This window comes from Chrysochloris asiatica, unplaced genomic scaffold, assembly GCF_000296735.1.
Source record: "Chrysochloris asiatica unplaced genomic scaffold, ChrAsi1.0 scaffold00008, whole genome shotgun sequence".
Taxonomy (NCBI): domain Eukaryota; kingdom Metazoa; phylum Chordata; class Mammalia; order Afrosoricida; family Chrysochloridae; genus Chrysochloris; species Chrysochloris asiatica.
Window position 1 is genome coordinate 16223184 of NW_006408526.1, and position 14704 is coordinate 16237887.

The following is a 14704-nucleotide window of genomic DNA, read 5'->3' on the forward strand; positions in this document are numbered from 1 at the left end:
TGAAGGATTCCATGGGCAAAATAATAAATGATGCAAAAAGCACAAAATAAGATGGAAGGAGTTCACACAGTCACTGTACCAAAATAAATGGTTAGTGTTCAACCATTTCAAGAGGTTACATATGGTCAAAAACCGATGGTGCTGAAAGAAGAAGTGCAAGATGCACTAAAGGCACTGGTAATAAACAAGACTCCAGGAATTGATGGAATAGAAATTGAAATCTTTCAATAATCTCATACAGCACTGGAGATGCTCACTTATCTGTGCCAAAGTTTGGAAGACAGCTACCTGGCCAACCAAATGGAAGAGATCTATATTTGTGTCCATTCCAAGGAGAGGTGCCCCCAACAGAATGGGAAATCACTGAACAATATAATTAATGTCATATGCAAGTAAAATTTTGCTGAAGATAATTTTTAAATGGCTGTAACAGTACATCAACAGGGAACTGCCAGAAACTCAAGCTGGATTCAGAAGAGACATGAAACTAGAGATATCACTGCTAACGTAAGATGGACCTTGGCTGAAAGCCAACAATACTAGAAAGATCGCTCTATTGACTATGGAAAGGCTTTTGACTGTGTGGACCATGACAAGCTATGTAACACTGGGAATATGGGTATTCCAGAACACTTGATTGTGCTCATCAGGAACCTGTATACAGACCAAGAGGCAATTGCTCAAACAGAATGGTGATACCAAATGGTTTAAAATTAGCAAATGTGTGTGCCACGGCTATATTCTTTCATCATACTTATTCAATCTGTGTATTGAACAAATAATCCTAGATTATATGAAGAAGGGCATGGCATCAGGATTGGAGAAAGATGCATTAACAATCTGCAATATGCAGAAAGGACACAATCTTGCTTGTTGAAAGTGAAAAGTACTTAAAATGCTTACTGATGATGACCACAGTCTTCAGTATGAGTTGTGTCTCAACGTAATGAAAAAAAAATCCTCACAACTGGGCCAACAAATAACAGTATGATAAATGAAGAAAAGATTGAAGTTGTAAAACACTTTAATTTGCTTGGATCCACAATCAAGATTCACTGAAGCAGCAGTCAAGAATTCCAATGATGTATTGCCTTGGGCAAATCTGCTGCACAGGACCATTTTAAAGTGTTCAAGAGCAAAGATGTCAGTTTGAAGACTAAGGTGTGCCTGACTCAAGCCATGATATTTTTAATGCCTCATGTGAAAGCTGGACAATGAATAAGGAAGACCACAGAAGAATTGATGCATTTGAGTTATGCTGCTGGAGAAGAGTATCCCAAGTACCATGGACAGCCAGAAGAACAAACGAATCAGTGTTGCAAGAATTGCAGTTAGAATGTTCCTTAGAAAGAAGGATGGTGAGACTTCTCTCATACTTTGGACATATTATGAGGATGTACCAGTCACTTGTTGTTGTTGTTAAGTGCTGCGGAGTCAGTTCCGACCCATAGCGACCCGGTACAGGGTTTAAGAGGCTGTAAATCTTTATGGGAGCAGAAAGCCTCATCTTTCTCCCGCGGAGCAGCTGGTAGTTTCGAATTGCTGACCTTAAGGTTTGCAGCCCAGTTCCTAGAGAAGGACATTATGCTTGGTAAAGTGGAGGGTCAGCAAAAGAGGAAGATCCCCAATGAGACAGATTACCACAGCAGCAGCAGCAATGGGCTCAAACAATTGTGAGGATGGTACAGGACCAAAGTGGTTTGTTCTGTTGTGCACAGGATCTGAGTAAAATCAAGTCAACAGCACCTAACAGCAACAACATCTTTGGAACACTTTCAACTTGAATAACCACCATTCTTAAAATATCAGTATGTTTTTTATTTTTCCAGATTGGCTCATTTGTAATATTATTAAGACCTCCTGGTTACTCAAGCCAGGTATTTATCTAGTTTTTTTTAAGATAAAAAACAAAAAAAATGTACTACATGGGTCACTGGTAAGAATAATACATATACAGTATAGTATTTGGGTAATAATATTGTTGTTGTTGTTAAGTGCCACAGAATCAGTTTTGACTCACAGCGACCCTGTATAGGGTTTCCAAGACTGTATATCTCTGTGAGAGCAGAAAGCCTCATCTTTCTCTCACAGACTTTCTGGTGGCCCCAAATGGCTGACCTTGTGGTTTGCAGTATAGTGTGCATACTATAGAGCCATTTTTAAAAAAAGTATTATTTTGAACCATTATCTACCATTAAAATCATGTTCTGGAAGAATATTTAATAATGACATGGAAAATTATTATGATATGAAAAGTGAAAACCTGGGATACAAGCCAGTATATATACGTTGTTGTTGTTGTTGTTATGTGCCGTGGAGTCGGTTCCGACTCATAGCGACCCTGTACAGGGTTTCCGAGGCTGTAAATCTTTATGGGAGCAGAACGCCTCATCTTTCTCCCACGGAGCAGCTGGTAGTTTCGAACTGCTCACCTTAAGGTTCACAGCCCGATTCGTAACCACTACGCTAATATAAATTATGATGTCATCTACAGGTCCCTCAGGAAGAAAGGCATATAGGACACTTAGAGGTTTTGTTTTGTGTTTTAATGTTGTCTAATTCATCATTACTGACAGAAAAAAACACTTTAGAAAACGTTTTACCTATGAATTGGTGCTGTGGGTTAATGCACTGGACTGCAAAGTTGGTGTGAACCTCAAGGTCGCCGGTTCAAGTTCACCAGACGCTCCTCAGAAACCTATACAAGTTTGCTATGAGTCAGAACTGACTTTACAGCACTTAACAACAACATTTTCAATAATGCAATGGAATTTTACTCTGTTGACTAGTATTATAATAAATTTAGTAAGGAATCTGTCAGTCACGTGTATTGAGAAACTGGCTTTACGAAAGAAGAAATACAGGAGAAATACTTTAACACCATCTGCTAGAAGAAACAAGCAACAGAAAGAACCACCAAGTTGAGGCTGACTAGTAGCCACCCTATGAGCCAAAGTAGAACTGCCCTTTAGTTTCCAAGGCTGTAATCTAAATCGAAGCAGACCGCCACCACATCTTTCTCCCTCGGGGCTGGTGGTTTCACACCATTGATGGTTCAGTTAGCAGTGGAGCACTTAACCACTGTGCCACCAGGACAAATGGCAAAACTATTTTAAGCTTCGCATATCATACAACTCAATTCTGCCTTTGTAGCATAAAAGCAGTCATGGACAATATACAGGTATAAACCAATGGGTAAAGCTGTAGTTCAATAAAACTTTGTTTACACAGAAAGGCAGCAGGTAGATTTGGTTTACAGGTTACAAACAAACTCCATAGAGGCAGTGTTCTTCTCTGCTTTCTTAACTAGGTATACAAAGCATCTAGAACAGCGCCTGCTAAATAGCAGACACTCGGTGAATGTTTATAGAATCAACTGCTTTTTGATTAGGGAAAAAAAGATTTCAAATGCCTATTAAATCTCCATCCCATTTAATTCATATTTCTAGAAAAGTAGACTTAAAACTTTCATAGATTCAGCTATTTTGTTTTGGGTCACTCATTCAAATATTCTCTTTCTCAACTGAGATATGGAAATTAATGAAGATTCTGAACATTTAAGAGTGGTTCCTTATATTAGGGGGAAATGATACTTACGGATTTTCTGATATCTTTTGAAGAAAGATCTATCAACTTCTTGTTCAAGGACCACTCTTCATCAGACTCCATTATGGCTTTCTAAGACAGAGCCAGTTGTTAAATGAAAATGAAATTGTAAGCAAGCAGAAAGATACAGTTTAAAATAAAGTCACCCAGTGAATTAATTACAGCGTACATTATATATGGAGTCCTGGTATGGTACTGTGGGCTAATGCGTAAGACTGCAAAGTCAGTGGTTCAAGATCACCAGCTGCTCCTTGGAAACCCTACAGAGTCGCTATAGGTCAGAACTCGAAGACACTTAACAACAACAACAGATTGTATGTGGTATGTCATTATTTAAAACTGGAACTTCTTAAAGTTTACTAATTAACCAGTTCAATTTTATATGACAAAAACAATCCTTAATAAGACCTAACAATTTATTGTTGAACAAAATTTATGAATATAAAAATTTTAAATTCCCTACTATACTCATAGATATCTACCAAAATCCATTAATCTTCTGTTTTCTTCATGGTCACTTAATTTATGTCAAAAGTAGCACTTTTTGAAGGACACAGTAGAATGAGAAATAGGTGGTCTTTTCAATTAATGGCACTGGCCATTTTGATATAAAAATGAAATAGGTAATGATTTCATAAAAAGGATTCACTAGACAAAGAGAAAAAGATTGATAAATTGAACATTAAAATTAAGAAACTTCATCAAGATGCTATTAAAAGGTTTTAAAATAAAACAAACCACAGACTAAGTGAAGATATTCACAATAAATATAACTGGCAAAGTTAAATGTCAGTGCAAATGGAGAGATAACTGAATATATAAAGAATACTTATAAATCACAAAAAGGCAGTTAAGATAATAGAAAAAAAAAAAAATGGCTGAAGACTCAAGCTAGCACTTCATAAAATGAGATATCAAATTTGCCAGTAAGCATGAAAAGATGCTCAATTCATTCATAGTCAAGGAAATGGAAAGAAAAAAGCAGCATGAAACAGTATTGGTGGTGCTGGTGCTGGTGTGCCGTGGAGTCGGAACCACTACTACACACCTGCTAAAATGCCTAAAATTAAGAATATTGACAAGTCAAGTGTTAGTGGATATGTGGTGCAATGAGAAACTTACTTATGGCTGTAAGGAATGTCAATTCGTGTAATCAGGTATGAAAACCATTTTCATACTCTCTACCACAGAAATTCCACTCCTGAATATATGCCTAATAGAAATGTGTACAAATATACAAATATGCTTCAATATATGATTGTGTACAGTAATATTCACCAACACTATGCATAGTGGGCCAAAACATAACATAACATAAATGACTAGTAGAATGGATACATTGTGGTAGATTCACACAGTAAAATATTATAGAGCAATAAAAAATGAATAAGCAACTGCTATACAAAGCAATTGGAGTCCTGGTATGGTGCTGTGGGATAATGCACTGGGCCACAGGTTGGTTTGAACCTCAAGGTTGGCAGTTCAAATTCACCAGCTGCTCCTTGGAAACCCTATACAGGGTCATTACGAATCGAAACCAATTCAACAGCACATAACAACAACAACATACAAAACAACTAGCAACCATAATGGTACAGTGGTTAAATGTTTGGCTGCTAACCAAACGGCAGTTGGACAAATCTATTTAGTTTTAGTGTTCTTTTTCTAAGTATCAAAAGTGTAATTTATATGCTTTCTGGCAATCAAGGATTTGAACTATTTTTGCCCATATAACATAGAAACAAAAATACAGGGTGAAAATAAATAGAATTGGAATTCTCAGACCTCCAAGGATAATCAATATGACTACTACTTATGATAAACATTTAATAAAAAAAATAGATACGGTGATAAATGTACAAATTGATTACTGTACAATATTATTGTTAATAGAACAAATTCTAAAGATGAAAATAGCATTCAAATAATTACAATTTAAATGCATTCTATATACTGCAGTTCTCTATGTAAACAGCCTGGGGTACTTGGTTTGACATTATAATGTGGAACATTCAATATGAAATTGAAGCCAAAGCAAATAAATACAGCATCTTTAATGGCCAAATAAAAGGTTTACTGTAGAGGAGAAAAGTGGCCCACCATTGTGTTAAGAGATGACATTTCTGTCACCCCACATGAACTGTGGCTGCTGTCTGTGGGTCCCCGTACCTCAAATGCCTGGAGTCACAATTATCTAAGGCTTTACTGAGGGAGTGCAAAACACACATTGAGAGAAAAGTATCATGGTCTCTTTCTCAGTTAAGTTTAACAAATGACTGAAATGTGTCTTTGGGATTATCTGGCTTATTCTCCTATACTTTAATAGCATCATTTTTCAAATCAAATAATCAGATTGTTTTCAAAGAATTTTCTTAATAGGTTTTATGACCCTTTTTATTGGAATGAATAGTCTGCAATAATAAATCTTACCACCTTATACTGTCTAAATGTGTCATATCCCCAAAACCCTTCATTCACCATCCATAAAATAATTACATCCCTTTTTGCATATGTTAATAGTCACATACATTTAGGCGATTGTACTAGTTTATCAATTTCTTTTTAGTGCATTCAGCTCAGCAACAAACACAGTATTTAATAAAAGCTGCTTAAGACTAAAATGACATTTATTTGGCTAAGGACTTTAGTCACTTACTACAAGTCCAAAAATCTATGCCAAGGTTGAAAATTTGTTTCATTGTTACTAACCATATCATGAGATATTAAACACTAAAATATATGCAATATGCTATCTCAGAAGTTGTCATTTGCAGTATCTTTATGCTACTATCTCCGGCTCTACAGCTATGCTACAATTACAACTTGAAAGTCCTTCAAAGTAAAACTCTAATTTCATATGATACGATAAGATAGAAATTGTAATTTACTATTCGATTTTGTATTCCTATTTGTAAGGTCAAAATCTACAATTTCTTTCTACAGACATTGATATGCAGAATTTCTTTGTGTTTTAGTTCATTTCTTTATATAAAATTTGATATGAATACATGGGAGAAAAGATGTATGAATCAAGATAACAGTATTAATAAAGCAAAACAATAGCAAAAAATAAGTTGCATATGAAGGCCATAGTCATATACCTTAAAATAGATGGGCGCCATATCACCCACTTCCTTTGGGAGAGGAATGCATTCATAAACCATATGATACTGTTTCTTCATGTTCATATTAGTTTCTAAAAATATGCAGTCCAACCCTTTATCTTCAAACATCTTTACCAAAGATTTTCTGAACATCTGAAGAAAGAACAGAAGCTAGGTAAAGTAATTACAGCAGATCCACTGTATGAAATTAATAAAAAGAATTTAATAAAAAGCAAACAATGTGCGAAGCTCCATGATGTTACTTGATAGTTTACTTTCCAGATCCACGACATAATTTCACATATATAAGCAACATTTTTTCAAACTGAAGCTACTTCCACATGGTTTTATGTATCTACCTATACACAATACTTCCAGCAAACAGAATGGGAAAAACATCAAATCAAATTTAGGCAGTAAAACATGTAGAACAGTCAAATCATCAGAAAACACCCATTAAGTCGAAAAGATACTCTGAGTCAATGGTTATTTAACTTCAGGAATAAATAACAAGCAGAATTCATTTCCAAATGCTTCCCAAAGCTCCTATCAGCTTTAGTTTTTAGTTCGCTTATATGTGTGATAACCTCTCACTTGTATATTCAGGCAGTTTCCTATTTCCAAAAGTCAAATACACTAAAGTTGACAAGTAAAAGGGTTTTCTTTTCTCAAAGAGCTAAATATTTTATGTAGTCCCAATATTTTATTTATTTTCGGCACACTGTTATGCTTGAGGGACAGTTATTTGTTGAGGGTAGTTGGATGGATCTTGGACATGTGGTCCAGGGTGTTCACATATATTCGATATCCCTTGCAGTGAAGGATGGAGCTAGGGGTTTAGAGGAAAGGGGAGCAGACTGCTGGCTGGTAGTCAAAGGACAGCTTTCTCCACACATAGTATCAACGTCTGAAAATTCTACATTCCAGCTCGGCCTTGTATAGCAATAGGAAAGTACAGTTGTCCAAGTAAGAGGAAGCCCATCAGTGAGATGGCTTGGCACAATGGCATAACAATGGGTTCAAACATAACAATTGTGAGGAGGGAAAATTGTGGGCAGTGTTTCATTCTGTTGTACAGAAGACGGTCACTGAGTCAGAACTGACTCAACAGCACCTAACAACTAACAACAATACAATATGGCAATCGGTATACTGATAAATTTATATACAAAACAATTTACAGTCTTAAGAGTTTATAGTTACACCCACTTTCCTCCCCTCTCCTTTCCTACCTCTCAATCTCAATTCCTTAACTGGCAACAGATTAATCTGGTATCCATTTCTTTACTTCTGTCATTTAAGCAATGTCATATGAATAGAAATACATACTTTTTTTTTTTCTTAAATATTTTATTGTGAATTGTGTGATAGTTTACATGAGAGAACATTAGTTTTACGTTCATTCTATCGTATAACGTCTCATTGCCATGGTTACAATCCCCTCCATGCAATCCTTCCTCCGTACACCCCAGGTCTTCAGCACACAGTCACTCTCCCTCCCTGGATCTAAAGTCTCCAGCTGCTCCATCGCTCCATATCATCATCTCTGGCTCCATTTCAGGCATCACTGCTTCTCTGGGTAGGGTCCCGCTCTCTGCTCTTCTCCCTTGATGGTCCTAGGGACCTCTGCTCCTAGACTGAAAAGTTAATCACTCCCCTCCTTGCTATAAAACGTCTACCTTTACATTTCTGACCCTCACAATCAGTCCTGATAACAATTATTCACTATTGTATCACAAGAGACCCATCTGCATTTCATTGCATCAGCCCCACCTAGTCAGATTGAATACTACTCACTGTTGATTCTACCTTCCTCCAGGCCCTCTGGATCTAGGTTCCCTCTTGAAAGCTTGTAAGCCAGTCACTTCTTGCCTTTGTAGCCTTCCCCCCCAACCACCCATTTTGGGTAGCTAATGTCCAAGTTGCCCATCCCTGTCTACTCTGTGTGTGGAGGGGGGTGGGGATGATTCTTGCTGTAAGGACTTGTTTCCTCTTTTGAGCTACTGCCTCCATAGGTGTAGGTCAAGTTCATCAAATTTTATGAGAATACTTTTTTTTTTTTTTCCTCTTCTTTTTACTTCTAGTTGAGCTCTGATCATCCAGTCACTGAAGCCAGGATAAGTGGGTATTATCTGCAAGTGTGGGTGTTCTTATGCATATGCCCTCTCTTCTTATCAGCTGGATGCTTCACTCTCCACTCTAGTCCTTTGTGGCTATGTCACTGACTCTGGGCCCAAGAGTCCCCAGGTCTTGCCACACTGCTGGCTAACCAGGTCTTCACCCGGGTTCACAGAAGTCTATTGAACATAGTAGGGCTTAGCTCACCACTTCATTGCTATTTTTCCATCACTTCCCCTTATTGGTGTTGAGAGTGGTCACCAATCACAGCGTGTATTCCCACTGAGTCTTAGTCTTGGAAGGGGTTTTGCACTCAGGGGACCTGAACACTTGCCTTGATGTTTCCTGGGCAAGCAAGTTGCTTGTTCTTGTAGTAACAGTAGGTCTGCCTATGTTGTTTTATATTTTTCCTGTAGGTCTTTCTTTCAAGAAGTATCTTCTGTTCTTCTAGCCACTCCAGGTTGGTCTGCTTGTCCTTTCAAGTGGGAATTTCCCATCTCTGGAGATCTGGATGTGGTTCAGGCTTCCACCTATAGTCTTATGGACTGCAGAGAGGCTCCACAGGAAGCCTCCTTCACTGGGCACGTTGTAGCCCAATTTTAGGTATTCCAATCAGTTATCGGCAAAAGAAAATACATAATATTTTGAGATTAGCTTTTTCCACTCAGAATTGTTTTCTGGAGATTCATACAGGTTGTTGCATGTTATCTATAGTTCATTCCTTTTTATTGCTGAGTAGTATTTCTGACATATTGTTGTTATTAAATATAGTCAGTATAGAAGTACCAAAAGCATGTTTACAAATTAAAGGATGGTGGTGATGGTGATGTGCTGTGGAATCAGTTCTGATCATAGTGATCCTGTACAGGGTTTCCGAGGCTGTAAAGCCCCATGGGAGCAGAAAGCCTCATCTTTCTCCCGTGGAACAGCTGGTAGTTTCAAACTGCTGACCTTAAGGTTTGCAGCCCGATTTATAACCACTACACTACCAGAGCTCCTTTATTAAAGGATAGCCATAGTGTTTTCTGGAGTCCTGGTATAGTACTGTAGGATAGGCACTGGACTGCTAACCACGAGGTTAGCAGTTCAAACCCAGCAGCTGCTCCTCAGAAACCCTATACAGAGTCGTTACAGGTCGGAATGAACTCAATGGCACTTAACAACAGCGTATTTTCTGTTTTCAGATATTTCAATGAAAAGTTGTCATCAACATTTTTGTATAGGCTTTATATAACTTACCTTTCCATTTCTCTGGGATAAATGCAATTGTTAGGTCATATACTAGTTGCATATTTCATATTTTTTAAAACTACCAAACTGTTTACAAAAGGCTGTATAGCATTTTACATTTCCACCAACAATGGAAGAGTAATTCAGTGTCTCTGCAACCTCACCATTTGTTGTTGTCAATACTTTGATTTTATATTCTGATAGCTATGCAGTGATATATCATGTGGTTTTAATTCACATTTCCCAATAGCTAGTGATGCTGAACATTTTTTTCTATGTTTATTTGCTATTTATATATATCCATTTAAGTGAAATGTCTCTTCATGTCTTCTGCCTGGATTATTTTTACTGTTAAGTTTTAAGGGTTCTTTATGTATTCTAGAATTGTCAATTACATGGTTTGCAAATATTTTCTCTCAGTTTGTAATTTCATTTTCATTTTCTTAGCAGAGTCTGTCACAAAACAGGTTATTAGTTATGTAGAGTTACAATTTATCAAATTTTCCTTTTACGGATTATGCTTTTGTTGTTGAAATAGGAACTCATTACCTAGTTATAAATCTCAAAGATTTACTCCTATGTTTTTTCCCTAAGAGTTTTATGTTTTACATGTATGTTCATGATCCTTTTAGCATTAATTTTTAAATAAGGTGTAAGGTTTAAACTGAGATTCTGCTTTGCACTAGATGGTGGAAAAGCTATCCGTTCTCCACTGGATTGCTTTCATAACTTTGTCACATTCCGTTGAACAATCAATTCCTGGATTCGATATTCAGTTCCAATAATCTATGAGTATCCCTGGCTACCAATACAACACAGTCTTGATTACTATAGCTATTGAATAAGTTTGTAAATAGACTGATTCCAAAACCCTTCCATCAGTGTTTTGTAGCTGTTAGCAAAAAATTCTGCATTATTTTTGATAGATGTAAGTATTTTATTTTTCTGAGTTACTATAAACAGTACTATATTTAAAAATTTTATTTCTATGTGTTCATTCCTATTGTTGTTGTTAGGTGCCATCGAGTCAGGACCGAACTCATAGCGACCCTATGCACAACAGAACGCAACACTGCCTGATCTTGGGCCAACCTCACAATTATTGCCACGCTTGAGCCCCTTGATGCTGCCACTCTGGCAATCCATCTCACTGGGCTAGCATATAAAAAGACAATTGATTTTTGCATGTTTACTTATACCCTGCAACCTTGCTGAACTTGCTCATTCCTTCTAGTGGTTTTGATTTCTACATTCCTTGGGATTTTCTATGCAGACAATCATGTCATCAACAAATATTTACTTCCTTCTTTCTAATCTGTATACACTTTATTTCCTTTGTTTTCCTTAATAAGCTAACGAGAACTTCCAATATAGGTTGAACAAGAGTTGTGAGAACAGACAGTCCTGCCTTGTAACTGTTATTGGGGGGGAACATTTTTCACATTAAGTAGGTTAGCTGTGGACTTGTTTACTTTTGTTTTTTTGTAGACACTCTTTATCAAGTTAAGGAAATTCCCCTGTATTACTATTTTTCTGAGAGGTTTTTTTTGTTGTTGTTGTTGTTTTAAATCATGTTGTTGTTAAATGTCATTGAGTTGGTTCCAACTCATAGTGACCCTGTATAGGGTTTCTGAGGAGTAGCTGGTGGGTTTGTCATCTTGCGGTTCAAATCAACCTTGAAGTCCATTACTTATCCTACAGTTCCACATCAGGAATCATTTTTTATCATCACTGGGTATGAATTTTGTCAAAAGCTTTTTTCTTCACTGATTGATATGATCATATGATTTTGTCTCTTTAGCCTGTTAATATGGTGGGTTATGTTAATTTTATAATAAATAATAAGCCTTGTATCCTTGGTATCAACTGTACTTGATCATGTGATACATATTTCCTCATATACTACCAAATTCTATATGCTAATATAGTGTTAAAATTTTTACAACTATATTTGTAAAGGATATTGAGCTGTATTTTATGACATCAGGGTAACTACTGCTAGCTTCTTAAAATAAATTGGGAGGTGCCTCCTCTTGTTTTCTAGAAGTGATTGTACAAAACGCACGTCAATTCTTCTGTAAGCATATAATAAAACCACTGCTATATCTTCTTGGTGGGTTGAGCCTTCATCATTATGTTAATAGACCTCTTTCTTGAGCAGTCTACCTGATATGCTATAGCCACTTCTGCTTTCTTTTCATTAATGACTGTATGATAGATATTTTCCATCTTAAGATATAGTTATATGAAGTGAATTTCTTGTAGACAGCATATAGTTAAGTCATATGACCCACTTTACTGAACTCTGTCTTTGAATCGGTTTATTTACAATGGCTGAATTTAATATAATTATTGAAACAGTATTTTTTTTTTGGTGTGGCACTATAGGATAAGTACCAGACTGCAAACCACAAGGCCATCAGTTCAAACTTACCAGCCATTCCTTGGATCCCTATTCAGGGTCGCTATGAGTTGTGAAGTTTTACTTAAACTATCATACATAATTTAGAAATTTCCCGAGGAACAGAAAAATGTTTACTATTTCCTTTCTGTTTATGTTATTGCTAGGTGCCATGGACTGCCAAAAGACCCAATAGATCTATTTGGAAGAAGTGCAACCAGAGTGCTCCTTGGAGGCCAGGATGGCTAAGCTTCGTCTCTCATACTTTGGACATATTGTCAGGAGGGAACAGTCACTGGAGAAGGATGTCATGCTGGGTAAGGTGGAGGGTCAGAGAAAAAGAGGAAGACCCCCAACGAGATGGATCAGCCAGTTGGCATCTTTGATGGCGTCAAGTATGGTAGCGGTGGTGGGGTTGGCCCAGGATTGGACATTGTTTCGTTCTGCTATGCATGGAGTCGCTATGAGTCTGTTCCAACTCGATGGCACCTGACAACAATAACAACAAGGTGCCATCAGGTCTGACTCATAGCGACCCGATGCCCCTATGTGCAAAAGAATGCAACACTGTCCAGTCCTGAACTATCCTCAGAGTTGTTATGTTTGAGCCTACTGTTGCTGCCATTGTGCCAACCCATCTCATCGGGTGTCTTCCTCTTTACATTGAACTTCCACTTCACCAAGCGTGATGTCCTTCTCCAAGGACTGGTCGTTTCCTACAACTTTGAGTCTTAGAAATTAGTACTTAAAAGCTACTTAAATTTGAACTCTAATCCAGAGAAACAGTATAAATCAATACTGAGACATTAGCTACAACAGGAATCATTTCATTTAGTTTGTAGAACTATGTTATAAAATTGATCGTGATCAAACTGTAAACTTATTACACATTTTGAATTCAGATCAAGAGATCCAACCTCAACAAGAATCAGTTTAAATTAAAAAAAAAATCAGTTCCTCCAATATGGCTTTGCCCTACAGTTATTGTGATTAATAAATATTTTCTATGGAAATTCATGATCAGAATGATACATGCGGGTGCACATTCAAAATATTTTTGGTCATTTTGCCTGTTTCTGAAAAGGTAACTGACAACTGTTAGTAGGAAGGGCAGTTTGCCTATGGGAAGAACACTTGGAGTGTTTTAAATAGACCTCCAACAGTAAGATTCACTCTATGTTATATGTATTGTAACTGAATTTTCTTTTGCAAAGTGTTGTCATATTTTCACAGGTGAGAAAAATTTGATCCCCAAGCTTATCTGATTTGACCCTAAGAGACATCAGAAGAACTCAATTAGAACCCTGCTAAAATTAACCACATTTTAGTGTTTTTAGCTACAAACACACTTGTCACACACTAAAGGAACTGAAACGCTCCTTTCAGACTTGGTAAAAGCAGAAGACAGTTATTCCCAAGGTCTTGGATTTTAAGATCACTGGACTTTACTCAAATGTATTGCTTTTGACATTGCCTTACTATCTGTGCCTTAGGTTTCTATAGACAAATAGATTGCCTTAGTGAATGGGTGTTATTTGAAATGAATGCCTTGTGACTGACCCTCACTATTCTTTTTGATAGTTTTGTCCCATAACTTACTTTTTACTACTTTGTATAAGCAAGCCTTTCCATGTGTCTTAACCACAGTTTTATTTTACATATATATTGTTTCATTATTATTTCTGAATCTGTACTGTTTACTTACATTAATAATGCTATTGCTACTAGAATTATGGAATATTATATAAAGTTTACTTATGCAATTTCTTAAGAAAGAAATATGTTGCCCATGCAATAAGCCATCACATGGTTTAGGTCATCTTTATGAAGAAAAATATATTTTTAATTGCATTCTTCTTACATTAGGCCTTCACTGTCAGTGTGTTTTGAGGGAAGAGATGGCTCTGACCAAGGTGATGTGCATTTAGCTCTGCTGGACTCTACATTCAACCTGGTGGAGATGTCACTAGTTAGAGTCCTGGTAAAGAACCAGCTGGTATCTGGTGAAAACCCAACAAATGTTTAAAGAGCTTGCCGTAAGTCACTATCCAGGAACCCAGCAAAGTCCAGGTTTTGGTCATCAATGTGGTTGCCATCAATCTCTAGCGAACAGGAAGAAATTCTGTAGAGTATAAAATCTGAAGGCTGTTTGTATGCGAATAACTCCAGCCAAGCAGAGCTTAATTCCATCTTGTATTTAGGTCTAAAGGAGCTCTGGTAGCGTAGTGGTTACGAATCGGGCTGC

The 14704-nt window shown here is 36.9% G+C and overlaps 1 protein-coding gene across 1 annotated transcript in view; it reads right to left on the minus strand.

The window, feature by feature from the left end:
* The window catches only part of CWF19L2 (CWF19-like 2, cell cycle control (S. pombe)), a 118594-nt gene that overhangs the window by 13329 nt on the left and 90561 nt on the right, over positions 1-14704 (minus strand). The window contains exons 13-14 of the mRNA XM_006833957.1: positions 6708-6863; positions 3598-3678 (exon numbers count right to left, since the gene is read on the minus strand). Coding sequence (XP_006834020.1) covers positions 3598-3678; positions 6708-6863 — 237 coding nt within the window. The remainder of the gene's footprint in view (positions 1-3597; positions 3679-6707; positions 6864-14704) is intronic.